The sequence below is a fragment of the Phalacrocorax carbo genome, chromosome 8 (assembly GCF_963921805.1).
Source record: "Phalacrocorax carbo chromosome 8, bPhaCar2.1, whole genome shotgun sequence".
NCBI lineage: Eukaryota > Metazoa > Chordata > Aves > Suliformes > Phalacrocoracidae > Phalacrocorax > Phalacrocorax carbo.
In genome coordinates this window covers 2797164-2820230 of record NC_087520.1, presented here as the reverse complement: position 1 = coordinate 2820230, position 23067 = coordinate 2797164, and the positions used below count along the sequence as shown (strand labels likewise).

The window sequence follows — 23067 nt, the reverse complement described above, 5'->3', positions numbered from 1 at the left end:
AGTCACTCGCTTTTGCATTACTGACCACACACCCCGTGCAAATACGTGGTTATCGAACACCGGCGCACAGACCGCAGCGCTGAACTTATTGAACTGCCAGGTTACCCATCTGTGGAAAAATACTTCAGATTGAAAAAAAAAACTAAACGAGAGTATTTCTCAGTCCTCCCAGCCTTTGCTGCAGCTGGGTAGCAGCAAACCTCCTGCGCCAGCACTGCTGTCCACCGCAGACCTGCACAGTTCCCACGCAATGATAAATACTGCCAATGAAACATGCCCTGCAGCTCCTCGTTTTGAAGGCCGGGGCTGTGCTGCATGTTTAATTCCCCACGAAGGGCCGGCTCACACCTTCCAGGGTGACATTCACGAGTTCAAACAACGGAGGGCATTTGACAGTGAGTGCCAGCACCGCCATCCCCGTCCCTGCTGCCAGGGCTCCCGCGGGCACAGGTCGGCTCCCTCCAGCCAGAGGTGGCATTTCCACGTGGCAGGAAAGGGCACGGGTAACGGAAGCAGCAGTTACCGAATTTTTTTGGTGCATACTTTCCCCAGACTTGAGGAGGAGAGCTTTATTTATGCCATATTGAGTCTTTTTAATTGGCTAATTTCTAATAGACCAGGTTCCTGCACTTCTGAAAAACGTACTGTCACCAAAGGTTGGCTTTTTAGTTTTAAACTGTATAATTGGCTGACAATTATGTTATTTTTAATATGTGCTTCAGTCACTGGGGGCTCTTCAAAGCAGCAAAGGTTTCACAGCACAGTCAGTCGACGACGTACCTCCCCGCCGGTCCCTCTGCAGGGAGACCCGCGCTGGAACAGCCTCCTCCAGACAAAGGGCAGCAGAAATCCAGGAACTTTCTTAGCTTCTGCTGCTGCTAATATTTCTAAAAACATTGTTTTGCTGATGACACACAAGGTACTGTAGCACCAGCGGGTTTCTCCTGCCCATTACTGGCCGGTAGCATCATTTAATTAAGCTGGGGCAAGGGCACGCTTCCCCTGCGATGGGCACCACCGACCCAGACAGGGTAAAACAACAGCTTCACTCCGCACGCTGCTCCTGCATGTCCTTGGTTATTTGTTTGTTCTTCCCGATGCCAAACGTACTGTTGGAAAAAACACACGGCCTTGTTTAGAAGTCACATCTCCAATTACATTTAATTACCACTGCTGTAAAATCGAGGGTGACTTCTATTAAATTTAATTACCTCCCTCTGCAGATGGCAAAGGCGGGTGGCCGAGGTGTGTCTCCCAGGCACCGCGGCTACTTGGCGAGAAACACTGGGTCACGGCATCGGCACGGTGCCTCTCGTCGAGCCGGGGCGGGGAGCGATGCTGCAGCCCCACAGGATGAGGGAAAGGACCGTGCCCCGGGTGAAAAGTCCTTGCAGAGAGCACGAAAACCTCCGCGGGTGCTGCTGCCCAGCACAAAGTTGCTGAAGCAAGAAGAGTTTTCAGCATCCCACCATGCGACGGCTGAGAAGTAGCACAGGCAAAACAACCTGCACAGCACACGCAGGGTGCCAGGGACATCTAACCATAGGGTGCTGCTGCTCCCCCAAACCTCTGTCGTTTGCAGGAGCAGCCTGGAGAGCCGGCGCTGGGATGGGCACCTGCACAGCACCTCGCAGGCTTGGTGCAGGGTGGAGGCACCAGCAGGCACTAGGTCCTGCTGAAATCCCCACCGCCCCTCCGGTCCTCCAAGCAGGAGCCCAGCACGAGACAGAATCAGGGTCCCAGACTGGTGGGGGTTGGAAAGGCCCTCTGGAGCTCACCCCGTCCCACCCCTGCTGGAGCAGGCACCCCCAGAGCAGGGGCACAGGGCCGCGTCCAGGCGGGGGGTGAATGTCTCCAGGGAAGGGACCCCACAGCCTCTCTGGGCAGCCTCTGCCCCTGCTCTGGCACCCACACAGGGAAGGGGTTTGTCCTCATGTTCAGGGGGAACTTCCGGTGTTCCAACTTGTGCCCGTGGCCCCTTGGCCTGGCGTTGGGCACCGCTGAAAAGAGCCCGGCCCCATCCCCCTGACACCCACCCTTCAGATATTTATAGGCACTGATGAGATCCCCTCCTCAGCCTTCTCTTCTCCAGGCTGAACAAGCCCAGGTCTCCCAGCCTTTCCTCACCAGGGAGATGCTCCAGCCCCTGATCCCCTTGGCAGCTCTGCGCTGGCCTTGCTCCAGCAGTTCCCTGCCCTCCTTGAACTGGGGAGCCCAGAACTGGCCGCAGCACCCCAGATGTGGCCTCACTGGGGCAGAGCAGAGGGGGAGGAGAACCTCCCTCGCCCTGCTGGCCACACTCCTTTCCATGCACCCCAGGACCCCATTGGCCCCAAGGGCCCGGTGCTGGCTCAGGGTCACCTCGCTGCCCCCCAGCACCCCCAGGGCCTCTCAGCAGAGCCGCTCTCCAGCAGGTCCCCCCCAGCCTGTGCTGGTGCGGGGGGCTGTTCCTCCCCAGGGGCAGGAGGCCTTCCTCTCCATCAGCTTTATGACTAATACAGAAAATAAGAGAAAGCAAAGGAGGCGTCGCACTGAGCCATGCGCTAGTGCTAGACGATACATCGAGGTGGAGACAAGGTGTGCTCGCAAGCCTGGGCAAGCAGGTCACAAAGGCCTCCATCAGCCTCTGATATCCCAGAAGAGCTTTTCCCAGGTTTGCAGCAGGCTTTCCCGATGCTCATTAGCCAGAATTCCCAGAGGACGGGTAAAACACCGGCACCTTCTCGGGAGGGTCAGCGCTGCGGCCGCCCTCTCCCTCGGGGGGCCGAGAGTTTTGTCGCGTGGCAGCATCCTGCTAAACAGCGAAGAGGACTCCTGCTGCTCCAAGCACACTTACCATCCCCAGGACTATTGCACTGTGGCTTTGTTCAACCCAAGTCGTGTTTACTAATAAATGAGTTTGAATTTATTATGAACTTGATAGTGCCTAACTGAGAGGTCTGAAAAAAAAGCCAATTATCTGACACTCTCGGCTATGATCCTAAAACAGATGTTTGAGTATATAAAATTATGTTGTGAGGTTTGAAATTGCAGATACAATTACAACCTTCATCTTTATTGCTGCTCGTAAGTGTTAAATGCAACTACATCTACATTTGAAATTCAGTTATTACCAGTTTTCTTCATCTCTCCCAAGCCGAGACTGACTCGCAGCACTGTCACACTGGTAATTACTCTCCCCCTCGGATGAATACAAGGGAACGAACAGAAATGTTTCTGGAGCCCATTTAACATTTGTCTCGTACAAACAACTTGGTTCTTCCTGCGTTTCTGGGAGCTTTGGCTCACCCAGAAAAACAAATGCCTTTGGGGCCATAGCCCAGGGAAAGACACTGTGCTTTGTGGGGAAGCAGAAAGCCGGCGCCGGGAGCCAGCAGCCCAGCCATGACAAGAGCTGGGGAGGGGGTTAAATAAATGTGGGTCTTCATTTCCTTCCCACTGTGTTGTTTTTTTTTTTAAGAATACTTTTTATAGTTTGCATTTTCAAGGTTTTATTCATAGCAACAAGAGCTGCTTTACGTACCCCAAAAAAAGCCATCATCGGTTCATGTCATCACGTGCCTTCAGGGCCTGGATCTTCAAGAACGCTAAAAATACTGCAAATTCTGGTACAAACCACAAGAGCTGATGCCACAGCCTCAAAGCACACAGTGAAAATAGCATGGGCTCTAAGTGCCTCCTGAACCGAGGTCGGATGAGGAGAAACGCTTCTTCTCCAGCCCCAAAAGTGCAGGAATTTGACACAGACGACGACAGCGCTGCGGAAGCAGGTTTTAGCACTCCTGGTGCCCAAACACCGTCTCTCCCTCTTGATAAATGACTAATAGCTGAAAGCTCCCGGCGGACCCAGCCTGCAGAGCCCCGCTGGCGTGCCACGGCCTCGCCGGGCGGTGGGGACATCTCGGGCTGCCGGCCCCGCCGCCGCCAGCGCCTCTCCTTGCTTCTCCCCTTACGCAAACAGCAAGCAGTTTTCTAGCAGGCAGCATCTGCTAAATGAGCAGCCTTTTGTGCTACAAGAGGGCATTAATCTCTCTTTTCATATTTACTTTGGAGGCACAATTCTCGACTCATCTTCGAGCACATAATACATGGCATTACTGCAAGTCTAACAAGCACTTACTAATTCTTCCCAATAAAATCTTGATTGATACTTGCTTTCCAGCAGAAAATTAGAAAATACATTGGTTGAATGCCCTCGGTGAATGAAACCCAAGTTTAGGTCGGCAGCTATTTGATGCACTGACTGCTCTTTCCGGTGACCCAGAGACCTCGAGCGCGCTGAAAGCGAAGCTCTGTTAATGCAAGCAGCTACCCGCCGCTCCGACAGTGGCAGGGCTAAGCCAAAGCCTTGGAAATGGAAAGGCGAGGACGGGGAGAGACGTCGTACGTTGTACGGTGGGTTCCCACCCCACGGCAGGGGAAGGAGACCTCCCCAGCGGCTCGCGGCGAATGTCGGGGCTGAAAGACCCCGGACCGCGGGGCCCGGTGCCCGGTTCAGCTGGGTGGTTGCCCACAGCTGCCTCCGCCGCCAGGTCTGGGCTTCCCTCGTGCTGAGCCCAGCACACGCTACCGTGAGTTTTGGACTGAAGCCTGTTGGGACAAGGGATTTGCCACACTCTGCCCGCAGGCTGAGCTTGGTAAATCCTCATTTGCGAGGCGCAGGGGTGAAAGCAGGACGGCATCAGACCCAGGCAAGGCTGAAGCTGCATCAGGAGCGAGGGTGCCGGCTTCCACCTGTTTAAAGTCATTTTAGATAAACAGCAACAAATTGGGCTGTGCCAAATAGGTTTTAAAGCCACTTAAAAAAGAAAAAAAAAAAAGGGCAGAAGAAAAGCCTGAAATCAAAATAACTCATTAAGCAGGAATGCTCGCTAATGAAACTGCTTCTTCTTAATTTGGTTTTACACAACAAACTGCTCGCTGCAGTACGGCCGTAATGACACTCCGCCTTCCACTAAAACCCGAGCGCTACCTGCTGCCTTCGCAGATTGTCCTACCAGTTTGCTGATGTTTCTGCCGCACAGACCCGCAGGAGGAAAAGCTTTACAGCCTCCCACGCCGCACAGCGCGCCGAGCGCCTGGGGGCAGATGGAGACGAGGGGAGAAAAGGTACCAGCTCCGACAAGGTGGGATAAATATTATGGATGAAAACGGATTGTCCAGACAAGCGAGGAGGAAATCTGGGACGCGGATCGTCCCAGCCTTGGGAAGTCCTAAATGCAACGTGACCCGCTGAGGGCCTGCGGCCTCCCTCACGCCTCCTGCTTCACCAGCCACGGCTTCGGGAGCCGCGTTCGGTGTCACCCCACAGCATGACACCACCGAGGGGCCCCGGGCAGCCCGCGGCCGGGGAGCCATGGGCAAACCCCGAAATGTCCCCACTGCCACCCCCGAGGGTGACGGGTGCTGGCTGAGCCTGGCAGGGACCAACCTGCTCCAGCCCAGCCTCTGCCAAGGGGATTTCACAAAGGCGCTGATAAAAGCACAGGCAATGCTGTCCTCTTGTGGCAGCTCTTCTCATTTTTAAAGAATGGCAATTTTCAGAAGTTTAAAAAAATTTAAAAAAAACCTTAACAACCTCCCAGAAACTGCCTGAAATCAGAGAGCCCCGAGAACAAACCTGAAACGCCCCATTGGGGGGAAATAAGAAGGTCAACGAGATGAAGCTCCAACCTCACCTGAGCCGGCAGCGCCTGCGCCCCCCGGCACGAGGCAGGGAAAGGGGCTGCACGGGGGGGAGAAGAAAATGCCATTTGGACTGGGGAAGCAAACACGAAGCCGCGGGCTTCGCTCGCCAGCGTGCACCCCTCACAGACGGGCCACGCTCCCTAAAAGAAACAATAAATGTATTTATCCATAAGGTGTCCATGTAGCTTACCTTCTGGACGATCCGTAAATAAATAGGGGGGAAATGAAGTTACAAGCTGGTTCTGCCGGCAGGGCTGGGGGGTCCCGGCACAGCTCCTGCTCCCCTCGCCCGTCCCACCCCCAGCACCACGCCGGGGGCTGCCGGGGCCACGGGCCGGTCTGCAAAAATGAGGGGAGAAAAAAAAAGAAAAAAAGAGAGTATTTTCAGCTCTGTGGTTCCACCCTCACTCCCTGCAACACCTTCATTGGTGTTTTACCGGGTGCCACGGTCTGCAGGGCACAGCGCGCAGCCGGAGGGCTTCGCCTCGCTCTGGTTTTAGCGGGTTTGATGGGGAGGCAGCCGAGCCGGGACAGGGCCGCAGGACCCGGGGCAAAGCGGGGAAGACGTGAGCCCCTGTCGCTGGGAGCAGGGCCTCCCGGCAGGCCCACGTGGCCCTGCGGTGACTCCCCGTGTCACATCCCAGTGAGGGCTCCAGCAGAGTGCTGGGAGGGATGGAGCTGCAGACTGGTGGGAGGAGATGGCAGCTGGGAACTGGGGGGGCTTGGTGGGGAGGGAAGGGAGGTAAGGGGCTGCCTGCAGAACACCCACACGGGTGGGGAGGCTGCGGGGGGAGGGTGGACCAGCTGCTCTGGGAGGATGGGAGAGGCAGGGAGGATGGTGAGGGACCACAGAGGAGAGGTACAAAGCACGGAGCGATGGGTGCTGCCTGGGAGAGCGGTGGGGGCACAGGCTCCCAACGTTGCAGCGGTGGCTCCTTCCTCGCTCCCCTTCTGGTGGCCAGGGGCCATTTCCCTGACCTAGGGAGGCTGCCGTGGCCAGCAGCCCCTCTGGCCCCTGCTGCCCCAGGCTGCGGTCCTGGCATCCCCGGCGCCGCACAGCGACGGGGACAGACACCCAACTCCGCTGGACCCCGGGCACCACCTGCTCCGACACCCCCCGATTTGGATGGGGAGCCAGGAGCGCCCTCAGCCACCGCGCCCATCGCCTCCTCCCCGCACGGCGGGGGGCTCTGATGCTACCGGGGGGGGCTCACGCACCCCCGTGGGCGTGCAGGGGATGCTTCCAGCTGCTCCCCCCGCGGTGGAAGCTGGGACGGGGGAGCCAAAGCCAAAAGGTGATGGGGGCCATCGCTCACCGCGAGGACAAAAGTCACTTGGTGGCTGCTCCTCGCCGAGCCCGGGGCGAGCAACGCTCCCGCGGGCTCTCACTGGCTCCACACCAACTCGGCTCCCGTCCTCCGCCGGCTGCCGGAAAAGATCTGCTGAAAACAATTACTTTATGTAGATTGTTTATTGATTCCAACATATTAATAGATTGGATAATAAACAGTACTTTTCAACATTCTCTTAACCAAAAATATAACAAATATTTACAGTCACTCATTGAAATACAAAAAGCATACAGAGGCACTGTCTTTCTAAAAGACATAAGTGTAAGAGGTATCAAAAAATAGGAGACAAACATTGCTTGTTACAGAATACTTTACAATCACTGACTTGTGCAGTACAATTGCTATTGGAATATCGTTACATCTGTGCAGTTTTGCCAATATACTCACATATTTAGAATTAATACCAAGCTAAACTGCAATTCGGGTCTATCAAAAATAAAGATAAAAACAATAAAAAGCACAACATAAGCAAAAGTGGGTTAGGAATTCAAGGTAGATTACCCTCTATACAAGCATTCTAAAATATAATGTGTAAAGCTTTTCTAAAGAGAGAGTATCCCTTTTTTCTTCTGCTTTTGCAAAGGCAGCGGTAACTTTATCCTTTTTAAAAAAAATTCTAATGTTTCATAAAAACTTCAATGGCAGGTTCTTACTTCCACTGTTGCCTGCAATGAAATGACTTGGGAGATGGTGGAAGAGAGGTTTTGCCACACCGCTGATACCAGGCAGGCTCCTTCAGCAAGCGGCGTCGCCGCCGCCGGGCTCAGCCCGCGGGGAAGAGGGGCAGCCTCCGGCGGGCGCAGGCAGCCCTCAGTGCCCAGCAGCGGGCTCGGACCGTCCCCCAGCGAAGCATCGCTCACCTCTGGGAAACTCCTTACGTGCGTTAAGGCAAAGCAAACGAGCCGGGGAAGCCCCGCGCTGCCTGCTGTTGGCGAACGCCCACCCGCTCCCGCACGCGCGCCCTGCGGAAAGAGCCTGCTGCGAGTATCTGCGGTCGTCGCCTTCCCCTCGCCTTGTGCATCTGGGGGATGAAACCAGCACTCAGAGGCTCAGGGATCTCATTTTCCCCTTTCTGCAGCTGCGGAGAGGCCAATTAAAGTTTACAAAAGCACGTGACTTTTTCAGGAATTACTTGGAAGGTTAAGATTTATAATAGCATAATGAAACACTGTGGGGTTAAATCAGGAATAGCTGGAACAGACCTTCCGCCCGCGAGTCCGGAGCGAACAAACAGAAAGCGGGCAAACCGAGCTACGGCAGCGGGAGGAGGTGACGTGAGGCATTTTAACCGTTGGGCAAGATCGGACCCCGAGCCAGAGGAACCCGCTGACGTACCAAGTCAGGAATCTGGGATCCAGAAGACACCGTTTCAGCAAAGCGGTGTACAGCAGGCACTAACCACCAGCTTACTTCCACCTAAACTATGGAAAAAAGGGATAATGTCTCTTCAAATCCATACCAGACACACTACATTTGGCTATCGGCCCCGATCAATGTGATCGGTTGATTTAAAAACAAACAAACAAAAACCCCAGCAAGGACCAGCAGAGGCAAGCCACACTGTGCGAGGCAGGAGAAGCAGAAGTAGTAGCTCATTTGTCCATAGTTTATGCATGACTTATTTACACCAGCTCTATTGGATATTAGGAAAATCTGATCAGCAAGACTTTCACTCGCTTGAGGGAAAAATAAAACCAAACCAAACCAACTTTTCAGTGTCCCGAAAAGCCCTGCAGAACAGACGGAGGCTGTTGATGTGCAAACACCACGTTTCAATGGGTGAGTTATGCAATTGCTCTTTCTGGCTGCCAGAGGAGACCCCAACCCCGCTCCCCAGAGGAGCTTTACCGCCCTCAAAGACAAGCGCTATGGGGTTTTGGGGGGACGAGGAAGTCACTTTAGTACAGAACCCCTCATCCCTTATACTTTTGTTCAACAGGCTGAAGTAAACTACAGCTCAGCACCCGAGGCGACGGGATCCGTAGGATTTAATTTACCTGGCACAGCACAGATGATTTTCTGATGGAAGGCGAAGCCTGTTGCGCGCTCCGCGCAGAAGTTAACAGGCAAGTACTGTTGACGGTGGGATCCCTAGGGCTTGGATTTATATCCCACAGAAGTATAAATTTAACAGTTATATCAGCATTGCACGTGCTGAAAATAATTGCTCTGCCCTGCATTGCTTTGACACTTACATTAATCTTTATTCATTAAGGCCTGTGCAAGTTCATTATATTCATTAAGGCCTCGAAAAAGCAAAATGCATTTGTTACGATAGACCTCAACTGATTTTTATTATATTTTTTTCAACCATTTGCTCCTCAAATACTTGTGCCAAAAATTCACGCAGCCAACCAATTAGTTATGAATGAGGCGTCCCTTCCTCAGCGTCGCTGCTCAGTTACGTCTTCCGAAATCCGATCGATGCGGGCCAGTTCCAGCCACCGGGTAACGCTGAACCCGGCACCGCTACGAACGCAGGCGCAGGCTGGGTCGTGCACGGTCACCCGGCAGCGTCAGTCCCAGGCTGCGATGGGGAAAGCACATCAAAGGCTTTGGGTTGATTTTTTGCACTTGTGTCATTTTCAGAAAACGTTGCATTCGCCTTGCACCCCCCCCCCGCCCCCGCACACACACAGGGGGAAAAAAACCCCAAACTTAAAGCTTTTCACAACTATGGATATAGAAATCATTTTTGAGGCACTGTAAAAATGACAAACATCTTTCTAGCTTAGGCTGTAAACATCACAACGAAGATTTACAATTAAATGTTTAAATACATACTACACATTAATGACCAATTTGAACACTAGAATGGGGCATCATGTGCTAGAAGAAAGAAAAAAAGAAACCGCAGGTATTTCCAGTTTTACCCCTCTGCGCTCTGGCTGGCTAGGCAAAAAATCAAACAAATTATTTGACCGGAGTCAAACGAGAAGATCACGTGCTAATACTGGCTGGCTGTAAGTCAAAACTGCCACCGACATCAACACCACCAGGATTTTTATCTAGGATTTAAAAGAAAATGTTGTGAGATCATCTGTGTTTTCCAGATGAACGCAACAGGGTTTTCAACCCATCACAAAACGCAGTACGTTTCACAGATTTTACTGTGAAATGAAAGTGATATATTTTTTTTTTTCCTTTTATGATAACCTTTGCACCTAAATCCTGTGCAACTCTGGGAAAAGGCCAGAACGCGTGGGATGATCTTAAAACCCACAACACACGGTTTGGTTTTGGTTTCTAGCGACACGCTTTGCACGCTGGAACTCCGCAGAGCAAAACCTGGGTAAAGCTCTTTTGGGAAAGCTTCAAACTCCCCTAAGAGCTCCCTGTGAGCTCCGGCTTCCACGTCTCAGGTGATTTCTTAGTAGGGGAGGAGGGCATCAACTATTGCCTTAGTTGGCTGGCAGCTGAAAAGCTTCCAGAAATACTTCGAGGGCGGAGGGTTTTTGCTGTGTCCCTGTAGGAGGGGAGCGGCAGACGGCAGGGCTGCCTCTGCCTGCCGCCCGCCGTTCTGCAGGGCTTTGTGCTCTATTTAATCTAAACCCACTCTAAAATCCATGTATTTCTGCACCTGATAACGTCCCGTTTCTAGTTTTCTGTGTTTATTTTGAGAGCACAACAGTTTATGCGTAGCTAATATACTATTACATCGACTAAACATTTCTATTAGCCAACCAGAGCACTCCCAACACAAATAAAAGAAATTCCCATTTTAAAAAAATTAAATTAATAAATTATTTTCAGATACTACAGCAATATCCTTCGCTTTTGCTGACATTTTGATATATATATATTTTTTTAAAGTTCATAAAATAACACTCTTAGACTTGTAATGGTCACGTTGAAAATAACAACGATGGAAAGCTACCAAAGGATTATATGGTATCATATAGAAGAATGCTTCCGAGTTTCAAGCGGTGGTGACAACTGGTCCTCCCAGTGCGTGAAGCCTGGTCCTTCTCCAGATACCAACGGCGGTACCCAGGTAGTCAGCATGCTCCTTGAAAACGGTTTTCACAGGCAGAACTAGCTTTCTTAGGCGGTGGTAGACTGAAGTAAGGTAGAGAGACGTGATCCAACCCGTTCCATCTCGTCCGTGACAGAGGCAAACACGACGTTTGAGGTTAGTAGCAGCAAGTTGTTAGCGTCGGCTAACAGAATCATGGGTCCTTCTCCCCACGTCCCTTGTGTTGTGAAGCGGTTTACATAAATAACCCAACGGTTAGACTGCTGATACTTGTTCATCTTCTGCAAAACAAAACCAAAAAGAAACAAGAAAAAGAGTAAGTTATTCCGACAGTCGCTGCCCTGGACGCAGAGGGTACAGAAAAGTACCCCCTTATTTGATGACAGTGGTTCTGTGAAGACTTCACTACTTCATGGTGATGTTTTCACTGTCTTAGTGATTGACCACAACAGACTCAGTATCACCGTTTAACAAACCCTCAAGTGGTCTGAGGTGTTGCGTCATACAATACAGATGTATCGCAAAACAGAAAACCCCAGATGCTCCAAAAATTATTAGCATGCAGCTCCCCAAATCCCAAAAGCTACTGATTTGGGAGAAAAGCCAGTAAAAATTACTTTCCAACATGCAGTAAGCGTTGTGTCCCAAATAAAGTTAACCAGGCACTTTAAAAAGAGTAGAATAGGTGTATCTAAAAGTGTATGGTTAAATTTAGTTTAGAAAAATTCAGATTAAAATGTTTGAAGCAATTACTTCCTTATTTTTACATCAAAACCATTTAATATCACAACTGAATTACGTTTTACCATAAGTTGAAATTGCAGCACTTCATATATATGTTAAATACTGTTTACATATTTTCAAGGGCCAAGATAGGATCATTTTGCATCAGAAATTGTTTTAATCTAAATCCACGCTCGTTTTAAGCCAGACTGAAATAGAAGGAAACGACCACAACGTTCTAATAAAAAAACATGAGTTCACTAGCAAAGGGCACAGAGAGATCACGTCAGTGCACAGGTATTGAGAGCAAATCAGCAGATAAACAATTAAGTAGAAACTCCCCTAACTGGTAGTTTTGACACAATGTAAGAGCAGTCTTTTTCAGAAAAATCTCTTGCCTTTTGGTCACCCGAAACATGCCGCGCTCGGCAGCATTGGCTGTTGCTTCAAACAAGATCATGAACAATTTAACTGGAAGAGACACTGTCAGGCCAAGGTGGGCTGAGAAGCCAGGCTTTCTTAAATGCACTTCTCAGAAGAACAGAAATTCACTGTTATTTTGGATCAACATTTTTTAAACCCAATCTCCAGAAATCTCTGTGGAGGAACAAGGCAGCTTCGTGCTAGCACATGAGAATACAGACGTGGAACGAGTTAAGAGTTGTACCACACCCCACCATATCCAAATTCAGAATACTCGCTTCAGGTCATCGTCCTGATGCCATCCTAGAACAGCGGGACGTCAGCTAATCAACCCAGAGAGGCTGGAGTTTTTCTGCACGTAATTTATAGCCTGACAGTGCCCTTTAAAGTCAGCATCACCACTGAGCGGGGACAGATTTTAAAGAAAAAAAAAAAAAGTATCTACATGCTCTTAAGTGTCTCAGTTGTGCTTTGGGAGATCTCATGTATATATATTTTTATATATATTTATTATTTAGATATAATTTAAAGTCTGTTCGGTGTCAGCATGCTTTTTCTAAAGGGAAGGCATTCTTTTTTTCAAGGTGTATATACATACGTATATGCATGTGTATACAGCCAAGCATATTTGTATATTTGGAGATTAATCAAGTTTTAATCTCCAAGAACGACCAAGAGAAAGCCCAAGAACATCATTGTGAAGTAAGCACTGCACAGACCAGATTCACACAGCAGTTCACTTAACATCTACCGAGCCAGGTGTTGCACATACCATCCTCTTCACTATCTGCGTCAGTCATATCTGCTAGCTTGGGGTTGGACGGCTGCCGACTATGCCACTGAGGCATCTTCGATGAAATACAGGCCACCGGTTCACTACCGAGAGAAGCTGATGAAAGTCTAGAGAGGTCACTGTGCAGCATCTTTGACCTCTGCACTGCCACACTATAGTCTGGAGGTTTTAGGTGTGGGTGGTGGGGCGATCCTTCCTTTATGTCCGCTAAAGAAATCCCCATATATCCCGGAGGGGTGGGCGGTGGCTCCCTATACCTATCGTCCTTCTTAGGTGAGGTGACACAGTACACTGGCACAAGAAATAAGCAATGGAAATGTTAAAGAAGAAAACAAAAGGAAACAAAACGTTAAAAAATCATGAAATGTTACAATGGCAAAACAGAAACTGATAACAAAATGCAAATGCAGAAACACTGGTTATAACGACAGCAGCAGATATTTATGCTTTCATTTATGCTTTCTACTTATTTTAAGGAGTAGCAACAGAACCCATGAACTCATTAGGCAAGATGCCGATCGAGCGGAAACAGGACTATGCCCTTCTCTACATTCAGCTTGCAATTGCAGCGCTCATTATACTCCCCGCTTGGGCGGCACCGCTCCACCGCGGGATGCCAAGGAGCTCTAGGGTCCGGAGGGAGCGCCGGCACGGCGATGCTGCCGCCTGCGGCTGCTCCCACCCTCTGTTACAGGCTGGGAAATTGAAACAAAAGCAATTCAGGCAACCAGCCCAAAGTTACTGTGCACAGCGTGCTAGGGACCGAGAGCAAGAACTGTTGGTTGACTTCAACAACATCCGCTTCATCACCCATCAGCGGCTTAACAGAAAGTCATTATGATAAAATATCACTGTATCAATTCATGCGTAATAAGACAATAAACCATCTAATCAGCTGTGTTATAGGAAGAAGAAAAACACATCATATGAAATTGTTCCTATCAGGCAAACTGTATATAGAGTCTGCATTCATGATTTGGCTTTTTCTACCAGTACAGAATGGCTTATCATGTCCATAGTTTCCTTCCCCGCTCATCGGCAGTTCAGGTCACACAGCCTCTCAAACCAAAGCTTAACTTTAATTTCCCTCCCCTCCCACCCACCCCCAGGTCTGGGGCTCATGTGCATGTTAAATTGGGCTTTTTCCATGTGCGTGTTGCAACAGGAGAGTTTCAAAGCTAGGGTAATTTTTTAAATCTATTAGTTGAGTGAATTTGCATTCTTCTTGTGGAATCATTTTAAACAGTGCATGTTCATTACAGTTTCATTTATTTCAGCAACTGTAATATTTTCTTATCTTACAAGAAAGTGAAAGGGTGAAAATGAAGGAGTATTTCTTATGTTGTGGACTTGTGAGATCCTGGGTGTTGGCACCAGAAAGGAGAGAGCTGGCTCATACCTGATGGCCTCGATGCATGCTTGGGCTTATAGAAAAATAAAGAAAACTGAAATGGCCTGGCTTTTAGCAGATACACGTGGGTACAGGCAGAGATTTATACTGCTGGCTTATAGAAATCATTTTAATTTAAGTAGCATTTAACTGGTCTCCTACGAGAAAGCAGGGGAAGCGAGGGAGGCTTTCTTCTCCTTGAAGGGCTGGGGAAGGGCTGGGTCCTCCGAGCAAACCCCCACCTTCTGTCTTCGTTGGTTTTGCAGGAGGGCTGATGAGGGTGGGTATATTCTCCTTTAAAGGAGAAAGCTTCGGGCTTCCTAGAGCTAGTATCTAGCCTACTGAAATAACGAAGCAGGAACAGTGTGCCCTTTTGTAAAGTTCCAGTTCATAATAGTTTACAAATTCTATCAAAACATTCTAAAGACATTCCATGTCCACAGCATTAACTGTCCATAATTTCTGTCACCCACCCACAGTCTTGGGAGGTTACAAAACCCTTTCACAAGGAAGCCTCCTTCCCAAGCAGCTGATTACTCAAATGTTCACTTGGTAAAGAAAATGGGGTGAAATTCCACACAGTGGTTAAGGGAAATGTAACTAAAAGGCAGCAATATAAATTTCGATGGCTACTATAGGTTAAAGTAATAGGAAAGTTTTTCCCTTTGGATGTACAGCAATGGCACATCACCATTCCACACCTCTCTGCTGTAAAGCAAAGGTTGCAGCAAGAAGCTTCCGATGTTGCAGAGGGAAGAGATGCACGTGAAGTCATGAAGCCACCACGCTTATGGATTCTGCCAAGACCACATTCTGCCATTAGTACATGGGCAGTGACTTTCCAGCTCCGTTTTAAAGGTTTCAGGCAAGAAAGCTTGTGCCAACCCTTTTGGAGGACTATTCAACACCAGCACTCTCTAAGAGAACGAACTGAAGATTCTTGTTTTGTTTACAGTACCCTGAACTCATGCAGTCATCACAGACTCTGGCAACAAGCTGTTTGTAGAGAATAAGGAAACGGTGAAATAAAGCAAAAATACCTTTGCTATATTGTATGATGGTGAACAGTGAACAGATTTGCATTTGCACGCCAGAAATTAGATCCACCTGTATCAGACCTTTGTTTAAGCAGACATATGCATGCTCTACTATAGCACGTTGCTGTTTCCTACCACTGTGCCATGACTGCATGAAGGAGGTAAGTGATATGCTGCAGTATGTAAACGGAATTAAAAAGAAGGGGAAGAGCTGTGAGCAAAGATAGCACGTAGGGAATAGCTAACATGCCACCTCCTAAACTGGCTCAGGGGCTCATGAGCAGCTTTGAAAGGCTCCAAGGGCAGAGCCCATGCACAGAAGTGAGCTGTGAGCAAGTAATCTGCAAGGCTCCACTGTGCTGCCTTTTTCCTACAAAGCCGAGGAGGAGGAGGAACGCAATCCAAGACCTCCACCCTACGTGTGATGTTTATTCAGGCAATTACTTTTGATAACATAAACGCCTCTAGCAATCTAGTCAGTAATTAAATTGCGTTTCAGCTGCACCCTTGACTTGCAGTCTAGAAAGCTCTGCACTCCATGTTTTATCTTGTTGCCAACCCAGTTCCTTTAGTTTTGGCTGCTAAACTCACTAGGACAGGGAAAGAACATCTCGCTCGGCAGAACTACACATCTTTGAAAATACATTTTATAGGCTTTTCTCCTTTCATCCGTCGCCAAACTGCTGTTGTATAACCACGTAGATGGCAGTTTAACATTGCCTTTGCAGGAAAGGAGTCTGCTTTGCCCTTGAGCTTCCAGAGACAGAAGCCCCACGGATGAAAGGTGTCCCAGCTCCAGAGAAGCGGGAGAGCTCTGCACCACTCAGCAGTCATGCTTTTCCCTCTCGAGTTCATGGCAAGCCTGTATTACACAGACTTCAAGAAGCTGTGCTCGTTGCTCCTTGCCAGAGGAACGTCTACAGCGATGAGTGTTTCCAAAATTATCCAAAAACAATAAAAGGTCATACTACCGAGAGGAACTGCCTGATGTTTTCGTGAAGACAGTTCTCCTGCAGACCCATAAAGTGACTGGGAAGCGTGCTGGTTTATTGTTTCAATTTTCTTAATGCAAAAGAAGGTGACTTGAAAACACACTGCCTGCGTAGTGTTCTGATTAAAACCACATGTAAAGCTGAATTTAACATGCCTTCCAGCCCCCAGACCTGCTGATGTCACTTCTTAACAACTTAGTACCAAAATGAAAACCAGATGTAGACGCTTCCATAAGCTGTTGGCTTGGCTTACCTATCAGGCCTTTTTCTGTACTCGAAGTAACAGTTTTGTAAGTTGTATCAGCACCTGGTTTAGAGTCCAAAACCTCTGTCTGCTCTGCTGTAGAGTTCTCCAGCCCCCTCCGCTTAATCGTCCCATAGTTTGTTTCGTAGGTGTCTGACAGTGAGCTGGAGGAGGCCCAGCTCTGCCGAGACTGATCGAGCTCCACGCTGGCTTTCGACTGCCTGTTGGTTTTGGAAAAGGCTTCAGAATACAAATAAGCCTCCTCAGAGTAACAGTTTGTGGGATCGACTTCAGCTATAGGTCCATCCAGCTGCGTGTGACGGTAAGAATTGAGGAGATCCCAGCTCTTCTGGTTTGGGATATTCTGGAAGTTGTCATGAGAACTACTTGAGCATGAAGTCCAGCTCCCCCGGCCGCTATCTGCTGCCTCGACCGTGATATGTTCATGGGAGATCTCCTCGTTGCTCATGGAGGACGTGAAAGCCACCCCTCTGATGAGAGCAGGCCTTGTGATTGACCACCTGCATTTGAAAACAACAGAAAGCAGGAAAAAAAAGCCTCATGAAATTTTAAAATAAGAATGACATACTCAGAGGCAGTTATCTGGTTTCAAAGGCAACTAAGCTCTGGTTTTACAGCAGGTACACAGCAAGGTCAAGGCACACGGAAGCACTGACAAGAGACACCGTTATTCCCAACTCATGACTGCACATGGCAGCTGGGCAGTTATTCCCAAGGGATAACTGCAGACCAGTCTGCAACAGGCATTTACAGGCTTAACCCCAGATCCATAAAAATGTGGTCCACAGCAGCTTTCCTCCATCAACCCCAGCAAGACAGTGGCTGACAGAGAGCAGGGGAGTAACTGCCTCTTAGTTTCAGGCTACCACCACCTTTTTCTTCACATTTATAAACTAAAACCAAAATAAAGATTTAGAATAAAACCCAACCCCTTCAGTGGCAGCAACAGAGAGCTGTTTAGGCAGAGTGGAGGTAGTTGTATTTCAAGAACATTTGGAAATATTGGGCATAAACAACAATTGTGGAAAGGATCTGGCTCGACAGATTCCGAAACCCAAGCACAAAATTTTGTGTTTAAAGAAATGGCTGCTAAAAGCTCTAATTGCTGCCAATACATAGTCAAGGGGGGAAAATAAATACAGCATGAATTTAGAATACATGAAGTTACAATTGCTAGACATTATTCAAGTCTCGCAACTATTTCTGGCTATGTTAACAAATGCATGGACAGCACAACATGAAAATTCAGCACTAACCCTCAGCAGTTTACTGACACGTTGTGCAATCAAGGAACATTTCCTAGATATGTGCAAACAACTTTTTTTTTTTCTTGCTTTTCTATTTTACAAGTTCTGCCATAAAAACTGCCTTCTTCCCTCCAAAACCCACTGAAACTAAGGCATAAAGTAACAACCATAAACAATCTGCTTTTAATTTGCAGAGAGAAGAGCTGAGTTGAGACAGCAGCGGCGGCGGCGCAATGCGCTGTGCTTCAGCCTCCACTGAGGGTGGCTTTTCACAGCCGGTACCAAAGGTTACCCACAGTAGCCTGGCCCGAGGGGGCGTTTCGCTCAGTACGCTGAGCCTGTTCTGACTAAACACGTTCTCTGCATGGGTTAGGCCTTTTAGAAAAGGGAATTGTTTTGGTTTATGAAGCTCACCTTCGCATTCCCATTTTAGCCCAACGAAATAAACTGAATCACTAATTTCTTAAGAGCTGCATCACTTCAGCAAAGCCCACACTAAAAAGCTTTTTTTTTTCTTCGCAGGGAAGAGAATACCACAGAATTAAAATCAATTATACAGAAGCAACATATATCACTTTAGAGAGTTCAATCGTTAAAAAAAATTGTATTGCTTTAGAGACGAGCTGTAACAATTAAAAATGTGAGGAGCGTCTCATTGACTTGAACACACGTCTGAGGACAGAGGATGCTACCCCAAGAAGATTCCCACATATTAAATCTTACGGATCAAAGCTTAACATCTGGTAAGACAAAACAAAAAACTTCCAGTTCAAAGTGTCATCTCAGGACAAGCCCTCATTGTGCTAAGGTAACAAGACCTCTCGTGCGGAAGCTCTCAGGAAGACAGTGGCAGAAAGCTTCCAGTCCGCCTAGGCAACAAATGATAACAACAAAAATCCTTAAAAATCACATTAGTGTATGTTAAGTGTCTGGCACTTCTGACTCAGAGAGAATTGATAATACTCAGCTCTTGTTCAGCTGTCTCTCACTACTGCACTCATCTGTTAGACATCATCCCAGCTTTTAACACATTTGCAGCCTACCGCAAGTGATGCCCACCTGAACCCCGCTGATGGGAGCAAGCTGTTGTCCACTCAAGCAATACTCTCAGTTTCTTGGGAAAACAGGGTCTTCCCACACAGAGCAGCCAGCACTCCAGCTTCTAGCAAGAGCTTAATTACCGTAAGAGTTCATAACTGTGTCCTGACCAAAGCTTCGTTACCCCTTTTGACACCAGGACACCAAGCCCAACCAAAACCAGGTACACCTTACCCTGGGCACGGCTGGCCGTAATCAGCCAGCGGCTGAGGATGCTCTTTTCTCTCTGCTCCCGCTGAATCCACCACAATGACAGACTGGGACAAAATCCTCTCATCCTGCAGTGCCGCCGACATCGAGTCCACTGAGCAGTTGCTCACAATGCTGGACCGGGATGATATCTCACTGTGACTGGAGTCCGAGAAGTTATCAGATTTAGTGGAAGGTATGAGGGCGTAGCCTGAAGGAGAAGAGAAGAGAATGTCTTGGTCAAAGAGCGATTTGAGTTTACTAGGTAGGACAACAAAATATTGACATGCACATTTCAGCAAGGATATTTAGAATTAAAAAAACCCCAACCAAACCCCATTTGCACACAATCAGTCCACTGAAGTCTATAGGGTACTAAAGCTCTTAGCACCTATCAGCATCTAGCACTGATTTATTCCTGCAAGTCCAGTGATACCCATAACCTACCCGCAACTCCACTACTCTCCAGACCAGAAGGGTAAACCTACATAACCAGAATCAATAGCTACTATGTGAACAGTTGATGGACAGATCGGGTCTTTCAGATTCTGCAAGCCCTGGGTCCTCTAGGATAAATGCAGTGCATTTCCCGCTATCCCTCTGCCCTACTGTTGTGTGAGACTCAAAAGATTTTGGCAGTGGATGAGGAGATGCTGGCTTTTACCTTAGTCAGCTATTAGCACTCAGGGATTAGCCATATGGTCCATTTCAGTTTTATTATCTGTTCCAAAATTAACAGAGGAGGAAGCAAAAGTGGGAAATACAACTTTGGAAGGAGCTGGACCAGACGTCAGCGTTGCTCCCGCAGAAGAGCAACAGCTGAAGACCTCACCAGATTCAGAGCAAAATGTATAATGCATTTTTTCTGCTCAGTTTACCCTTACCCTCAACTAACTTCTTTAAAATACAAATAATATATATAGCCCCATATATCCAACACCTCCTCTTTCTAGTACCTGGAGTGAACGTAAAAGGGACTATTATACTGGGCACTTCCATGGGCTCTGGCTACATATATCCTGCAGACACTTCTGCTGGTACAGCTACAGGGATTCCAGATGGGACACCTGTCCCCAGGCTACACCAGAAGCCCTCAGTGTGGACAACTTGCCTCAATCAATTATTTTGATGACCTTAAGAATTAGGGAAAGAACTGAAATGAACTGAACTCAGCAAAGTGCACCTGGGCTGGTCTGAGGGAAAACTACACTCTGAGGTCCTTCAGGTTTAGTGACTGGTCTCCCTCCACACAGGGCAACCTAAAAGTTGAACCATGTATCTAAGGGCGTTGTCTGAATGCTTCTTGAACTCTGACAGGCTTGGGGCCATGACCGCTTCCCTGGGAACCTTGTTCCAGTGCTTGACCAGCCCCTCGGTGAAGAACTTCTTCCCTAACATCCAATCTGAACTTCCAACTTTAAGCCATTCCCAGGCGTTCTATCGCCGCACACCAGAGAAGAGAGATCAGCATCTCCCTGACCCAGCATCTCCCCCCCCCAATGTCTACATCCTTCTGAGCTGAACAGACCAAGTGACCTCAGCCACTCCTCCTGTAAGTCATGCCCTCTGGTCCTTTCACCATCTTTGTTGCCCTCCTTCAGACACATTCAAATATTTTTATATCCTCCTCCTATTGGGGAGCCCAAAACTGCACCCAGCACTCGAGGTGAGGCCACATCAGTCCCCAAAATAGTGTGACAATGTCTTCTTTCAGCTTGTTCCCTACCCTGTGTTTAATGCACCCCAGGTGGCCGTTTTAGTTGTCAGGGCACATTGTTGACCCACACTGAGCTTCCCATCAACCAAAACCCCCAGATTTCCCTCCGCAGGGCTGCACACCAGCCTCTTGCCCCCCCCGGTCTATTCGCATGTCCGGAAGTGATTCTTCCCCCAGAGGGTGGTGGAGCCCTGGCACAGGCTCCCCAGGGAAAGGCATCACGGCACCAGCCTGGCGATGTTCCAGAAGCCCTTGGACAAGGCCCTCAGAGACCTGGTGTGAATTTGGGGTGTCCTGTGCAGGGACGGGAGCTGGGCTCGGTGAGCCTTGCGGGTCCCTTCCAGCTCAGGGCATTCTATGATTCTACAATTCTATATTAATACACTGTTGACACAGTTCTCAGATAAGCATTTTTTCCCAAATTCCTGCCAATCACTTGATTTCTCACTTCATTTCTACCTACATGTGCCTTTGCGCTGGACTGCCATACCTTTACATCAATTGGGTGAAAATGTGAAATGACCAGGCCGTGTAAAAGCCATGCCACTGATACACACAACTTCATACAGAAGACTGATGCCATTAAGTCCATCAAAAAAGTACATTTCACTGGCCATATAATATGGCACCTGGAGCCACTGGCATACATGCCACTGAGCCAACAGCTCGTCATTTGAGAGATTTCACAGCTTAAGCTTGATAATTGCTGTTACATTTTAAGAGCAAATAGGAGCATTAAGTATCAATATTATCAAACTAAAGAACCGAACCTCATGAATGAAAAAAAAAAATATGTATTTAAGACCAGCATTTTTAAGATTGAATTTCAGTTTCCTTTCCTTTGCAAATAATTAATACTTCTTATTCTTTACTTTGTCTAATGGACTCCTTAAAATTAACACAACTGTACTGCAGTAAGAAATGTTCTCGCAGCGTGTCTTAATTTTAAAGACCCTCTTCTTCAAGAACTTCAAAGATCTGGAGAACAAAAGGACTCCTTCATTAAAGAGATTAACACTATCTGAAAGCTGAGTCATTAAGTAACAGCACATGTCTATAAATAGATTAAATACAAGTGTTCGCTGGCCTGAAAAGGTTAGCAGAAGATGCAACCAGTGCCAGTATACACCAACACTGGAAGTGAGCAGTCAGTTTGTATCATACGAGGGACTACCTAGAGTCTAATAAAGAGAACGTTGCAGAACTTACTGTTTCATTGGCATTTGCAAAACACTAAGTAACAGAACTGCCGCTGTACCTGTTCCTCGGTTTGCTAAACTTCACATCATTGTCTTCACTGCTCTGTAAGGGTGATTAGCTAAACATAACTGACACAAACATCTGGAAGGGAAGCACATCGAACAGCTTAAACGTGTAAATGAATAATGCTAAAATAACTTAGCTAAAACCAGCACATTGTCCACTTTGTGTCAATCAGTCTTTCTGCTAAAAATACATCACACAGTCTTCCTTCTCTTTCGAGACTGCACACAAGATGTCCACAGATTGCTGTTGCTATAGATACTTGCTGTGCTCAGAGCATCACTGTCTTTCTCCTGTCGGTTTTCACTCCCTTCTGAGGCTTCAACGTGCTCTGCTTCCCTTTTTGCAGTAAAAGCTGTCCTTTCCCTGAAGAAGCTTCTCTCCCTAAATCTTCTAAACCAGGGGCTCCTCATTTTCCTGTGCTCAGCTTCTGCCTTTTCTCGCTCATCCTCTCTTTCTGCCTTTCCAATTTTGTCAGAACTGTCTCTTGCTTTGAAAATCATCTGAATTTTCTTCTGTAAGTAAGCCCCACCTATTCCGTAGCTGCGTGGTCCACTGTTCTTGTTGCTGGTTTCGCTGGCGAGCGATGAGGAAGAGCCAGAGAGATTCATCTGACTGCAGTTATCCGACCTTTGGATGTTACCAACTACAATAAAGTACACACAGGCAGATCTTGATAAGCGAAGAGACGGGTAACAGCAAAATAACGTCCAAATTTTAAAACATTTTTTTTTCAATCCTAATTGCGTATCACTTGCTTATAGCTCAAAAGAAAATGAAATCTACGATTACGTGGAATGTGTTCATGCCTGAAACGAAGTCTTTCAGATGACAGTTCAATGAGCTGTTAGCACTACACATACAACAAGGTATGGATCACCTCAATCGAATTAGATCAGTGCTAAAAATAGGCT

At 48.0% G+C, this 23067-nt stretch overlaps 1 protein-coding gene and 1 long non-coding RNA gene across 8 annotated transcripts in view; both read right to left on the bottom strand.

The window, feature by feature from the left end:
* Positions 1-389: 389 nt before the first annotated feature.
* On the bottom strand, positions 390-6291 carry LOC135314561 (uncharacterized). Of its 2 annotated transcripts, XR_010374078.1 has the most exons (4): positions 6126-6291; positions 5879-6027; positions 1212-1439; positions 390-1109 (listed from the first exon to the last, which is right to left on the bottom strand). It is a non-coding gene; the product is annotated as an uncharacterized LOC135314561 (long non-coding RNA). The 2 variants fall into 2 exon arrangements; XR_010374077.1 differs by having other exon boundaries at positions 5879-6291.
* Positions 6292-9305: 3014 nt separating this feature from the next.
* RAPGEF6 (Rap guanine nucleotide exchange factor 6) overlaps positions 9306-23067 on the bottom strand; it is a 141608-nt gene continuing 127846 nt past the window's right edge. For 4 of the 6 annotated variants that reach the window (XM_064458291.1, XM_064458293.1, XM_064458292.1 and 1 more), the window contains 5 exons: positions 22686-22799; positions 19159-19384; positions 16628-17139; positions 12935-13246; positions 9306-11297 (listed from right to left, as the gene is read on the bottom strand). In XM_064458291.1, the coding sequence (XP_064314361.1) occupies positions 11272-11297; positions 12935-13246; positions 16628-17139; positions 19159-19384; positions 22686-22799 (1190 nt within the window). In that variant the 3' untranslated portion in view covers positions 9306-11271. The remainder of the gene's footprint in view (positions 11298-12934; positions 13247-16627; positions 17140-19158; positions 19385-22685; positions 22800-23067) is intronic. The other 2 variants (XM_064458295.1, XM_064458297.1) reach the window with 1 other exon arrangement.